This window comes from Micromesistius poutassou, assembly GCF_964030765.1.
Source record: "Micromesistius poutassou genome assembly, chromosome: 19".
NCBI classification, from domain to species: Eukaryota; Metazoa; Chordata; class Actinopteri; order Gadiformes; family Gadidae; genus Micromesistius; species Micromesistius poutassou.
In genome coordinates this window covers 9,872,787-9,877,786 of record NC_140289.1, presented here as the reverse complement: position 1 = coordinate 9,877,786, position 5,000 = coordinate 9,872,787, and the positions used below count along the sequence as shown (strand labels likewise).

Genomic DNA, 5,000 nt, shown 5'->3' with positions numbered 1-5,000 from the left:
CCTTTTCTGTAGCGAGGGCTCTAATGCCGCTAAAGTCGCTGCTAAATATTATGTGCTTCTTTTATCGACCTCCAAAAGGAGGACACCGCTCTAACACAGGGCTTTCTGCACTCTAATCGCATTTTTATGAATGGAGCTTCTGTGGAAATGGTGCGGGACGCCTTATGAAGCATATTTTGGGGCATGAGTGCCGCTGATTCACATTCCCGTGAACACGAGCACTCCTTTACACACAGGCTGAATTCAGCGTGTTTACCGTGAAGAGGTCCAGGAAATCAGCCTGTGGATGAGATTCCCTCCCTGATGAAGGCTAGACGCTGGTGGTCGCTGAGATTGCTAGATGGAATCCCTGGTGGAGTGTGGTCTCCACTGGACACATCTCCTACTGCGGGAGGTGGACGGAGCGTGGGTGTTGGAAGAGAACGGGGTGGAGGGGGGCTGCAGTGAGGTCAGAAAGAGCCACTGAGGGACTGGATGAATGGGATGCACGTGCGTTGTAGGCTAGCGCCATGTGACTCGTCAGAGGTGGAACCTGATTGGTCCAGTGTAAATGAGAGAGGACAGCGTGGGAATGTTGCCGTTCAAGATAGTGACCGAGGTAAAAAGACTTAAAAGAGCAATTGAACCCAAAAATATTTTTGTCACAGAAAAATGTTTTTGTCACAGTTACTGGAGAAAACTCCAATGTTTTTGTTTTTGTCTCCCCAAAACACTGCGTGAACGTTCCACTCTGAATCAAATCTTTTTGTGAGGCAGAGGTGCCTGTTAGTGAACTCCTCGACGCCACGACGGAGGGAGGTCAGGGTCGAGGTGTGTGTGGATGAGTTCTGCCTGGGCAGTGGTTGACTGTGGCATCCGAGAGAGGGTTATGCTTCTGAGATATCGATAGTATTTCGCGACGGTGGGTGGCACCTGTCACATACAACACCGCTCATTATAACGCTCATGCACAACGGCGGTACGGACTATAGTATAATGCGGTGTGTCTGGATGGTGAAGCTCCGTCTGAGCAGCAGTTTATTTAATGTCCGTGTCTGAGTGAGGGTTGGGCTTCCCGGAGACCTATAGTATAACGCCAAGTGTGTGTGGCGCCTTTCATATACAACGTCGCTCATTATACTGCTCATACACGACGACGGTACTGAGAAAGTATCACAAAGTTGGCGTGGGTGGTTACCATGGTGATAACATGCCCCCCCCCCTTCACTAAAATCTCATGGTGTTTGAATTCCAGCTAGTAAAACTAATAAAACTAGTAAAACTTTCCTCGACCCTTACGCAGCTCATGTTCAGCAACTTTTTAAAATATACACTGTATACACAGGCTCACCTACACAAACACACGCAAACATAAATCCAGCATGCACACACCTGGCACTGCCAGTGTGTCTGTTATTATTGATTCTGTTGTGTTTTGGTCCATTTGGAGCAAATCTAATCCCAGTGCTACAGACTACAGCAATACCTGTTGACGTGAATGTTATGTGTGTTTGCATGTGCGTGTCTATGTGAAGAGGGTGTGTGTGTGTGTGTGTGTGTGTGTGTGTGTGTGTGTGTGTGTGTGCGTGTGTGTGTATATATGTGTGTGTGTGTGTGTGTGTGTGTGTGTTTGTGTTTGTGTGGGGGGGGGGGGGGGGGGGCGGGTTGCAGCGTGGATAGACCAGTAGATAAATAGACAGTGAAACCCAAGTGGAGAAAGTAAACAAAACTACACGGCTCAAAATTAAGTCCTGTGTGTGTGTTTGTGTGTGTGTGTTTGTGTGTGTGTGTGTGTGTGTGTGTGTGTGTGTGTGTGTGTGTGTGTGTCTGATGTGCGTCTGTGAGTTTGTGTGTGTACCCTGTAAGTCGATGCGGGTTGCCGTCTCGGTGTTGTGTCAATGCATTGAATATGTGGATAGATGTGAAGTTGCAGCCAACGTTGTTTTTCTGAGGCTTTGCTGAAAACCTGGTGTTCATTTCCTGAAGGATGCTTCACCCCCCCCCCTCACCACCACCACCAGCGCCACCCTACTCCCACCCACAGTTTCTCTCCCTCATTATCCATGTCTAATCTCTCTCCCTCTATCCTGTCATGTTGTCATCCTTCCACTCTCTCTCCACCCTCCCTCCATCTCTCATTTCTCAGTTGGGTCAACTTGATCATGGCTGCAGGATAACACAAGGGTTCAGGTTCTGAAATGAAAAGTTATTCACCCAATTTTCCCAATCGAGTCCCATCTAATCTCCCATCACATCCCGTCACATCACGCGTCATCCGCCTTCTTCGTCCTGGTCTCCCCATACCACAGGGTGCTCTTCATTCGTCTGCTCCTGGTTGCTGATTCCGCTGCCTTCTCCCTTTCCTTTCCCCCCCCCCCGTGATGTTCTCCTTATTGCCCTGGTCCTGGCCATTTTATACTCTGGTCAAACGCAGCAAACCCACCGTACAGAAAACCAGAAGCGTACCAGAAACACTAGTTGTAAAGGTTGTCGTTTTCCTCGGCGTCCAGATGTTTTACTGGTTGTGAACATCGTACACAATCCTTCCTCTCGCTGGCCTTTGTTCAAACACAAAAAACACCAACACCTAATGGAGACAAATGGAAGCCCGGCCTGAGGACCACTGCCCACAGCTCTGTTGACAGCCGTGGTCTCCCCGTAATGACTGTGGTGTTAGATAGGTGACGATGGATGGCTGATGAATCCCCCCACTCCAACCGGCGGGGATTAAATCCTCTCTACCTGACGCCCCCCTGACAATAGAGGTCTCCCCAGAATGGTTCCTAATAGAGTTTAATAACAGGGCTTATCCACCTCCAGTGGGACTCCCACAGACACCCATTGTGATCAGTTACGTGGGGGGGCATTATGTTTGGCCAATCCGCTGTGTGTGTGTGTGTGTGTGTGTGTGTATAGGTGTGGGTGTGCGTGTGTGTTTGTGTGTGTGTGTGTGTGTGTGTCTTAGTGTGTGAGCATGTGTTTGTGCGTGCATACACATTGTGCACACACGTGCACAATGTGTTTGTGCATGTGTTTGGATGTTTGGATGTGTGTGTCTGTGCGTGTGTGCCTGTGCGTGCGTGCATGGGTTTGGATGTCTGTGTATGTGTGCACATGTTTTGATGTGTGTGTGTGTGTGTGTGTGTGTGTGTGTGTGTGCTTGTGCAGGATCACATACATTCGAGACACAAGATTGTATTTTGTTTGCTTCTTGTGTTGCAGCCCCCGCAACGTGTCTCTCTCTGTCTTCCTCTCCCGTCCCGCTGTGACAGTGTGGGCTTTCCTTCCTCCCGTTCTCCCTTCTTCACTCTATTGTTGTTGTTGACTTTCGGAGGATGTTGTGGATGGGTCTTTGTGGGCCGTTGTCGGGGGAAGACATCAGTCTGTACTGTGTGTATGAAATGTGCATGATTTCTTGCTCTTGGATTATGGTGTGTTAAATGAGTGAAATGTGCCGCCAGCAAACTCTGAGCACAACTTGTGAGCGTGTGGTCGTTGTAGGGTTTGGTGTGTCTGCGTTTGTTAGTGTGTGTGTGTGTGTGTGTGTGTGTGTGTGTCTTTGACTATCCATTTGCCGTCAAGAACTGCAAATGGGGCTTTTATATTGTCAATAAAAGCTCTTCCAACTATAACAAGGTGAGTGTGTGTGTGAGTGCGCGTGTGCGTGTGTGTGTGCATGTAGATGTCCTTTTTTCACTCAGGTGTGAAATCGCTGATTCCTTCTCCGCTGTTTGAAAAACGGAGAGTAATGATGCAGATTGAACATAGTTTATAGAGGCATTACGACCACGTCTCCCCCTCTTCCTCCCTCTCCCTCCCTCCCTCCCTCCCTCCCTCCCTCCCTCCCTCTCTGTGTGTTTGATGGTGGTGTTATTATCAGCCCCGCTCATTCAGGTTACGACAGAATAATGAATTTCCGACCGCTGAATGCCGACGCAGCACTTCCACTTGGTCCCCTGCTCCTCCCTTGGAAGAAGAAATAGAAAAAGAAAAAGGAAAGAAGAAGAAAAAAAATCCCCACAATGTTCTCGCTTTTTTTCAAACAGCAGAAGAACCAGTTCCCTCGGAACTATCTTATACCGCAGAAAGATTGAAATTTAATGTGAATAGCGGCACAGACTATGGACTATGCTATGCTACCTAACTGCTGACGATACAAACCCTGATTGTTGGCGGTGCTGAGGCTGTAGTAGAGGATGGTGATTCATGAGGTGGTCATAATGATGATGATCATGATGATTATTGTTGTTATTATTATTTGTTTATTTTCTACAGTCGCTGGGAAGCCGTTTGCCCTATTCTGTAAAAGGCACCGCATTCTCAATTGCGGGGCACGTATACAATTAACCGCAATATGCATTCACACACAAAAAGTCACCCCAAGTGTCATTCACCACTTCTAATGATATCTGAGTCATGGCTGTTATAAAAAAAAAGGTTGGGAATTGCTCAGTGGTTTGGCCCGTTTAATTGGCCATTAGCAGCTAGTTGCCATGGCGGCGGCTCCGGGGGCACCTCTCTCGTCACTGTCTAGTTTTTTTAACCGTGCGTGACCGCCAGTCTGACCACGCAGGGGAGAGCACGCTGATGGGAGCAGTGAATTAAGCATTGGCTCTTAAAGTGGTGTTGGTGTTGCCGTTTGAGAATACCAGCACGATGCCTCCCTCACTTTCTAAAGTTCTGGGTAGGTATATCACCTCCTACACTGCCTGAAGCTCTCTCTGCACATGCTCCCCTCGTTCATGTTGGTTAAAGTCATGTAGGTTTTATTTTTAATCAGGTTATTCTTCTTTATGTATGTCTTTTCTCAATGTATGTGTGTGTGTGTGTGTGTGTGTGTGTGTGTGTATTTGTATTTTTTCTACTTAAGTTATGTACTACAGAACACTTAAAAGCCTTTCTCTCCCCACCCGTCTCTTTCTCTGTATTTCCAGCTGGCAGCCTACGGAGGGAACCTGGTCTACACAGTGTCTTATGTCACAAACCAACAAGATCCCAGTAACATCAGAGTCACTTCCCAG

General features: G+C 47.9%; 1 protein-coding gene across 1 annotated transcript in view; it reads left to right on the top strand.

Annotated features, from left to right (window-relative positions):
• lama2 (laminin, alpha 2) overlaps positions 1-5,000 on the top strand; it is a 160,936-nt gene that overhangs the window by 59,195 nt on the left and 96,741 nt on the right. Inside the window, exon 15 of the mRNA XM_084484286.1 lies at positions 4,914-5,000. This exon is cut by the window's right edge and continues 18 nt beyond it. Within this exon, the coding sequence (XP_084340412.1) occupies positions 4,914-5,000 (87 nt within the window). The remainder of the gene's footprint in view (positions 1-4,913) is intronic.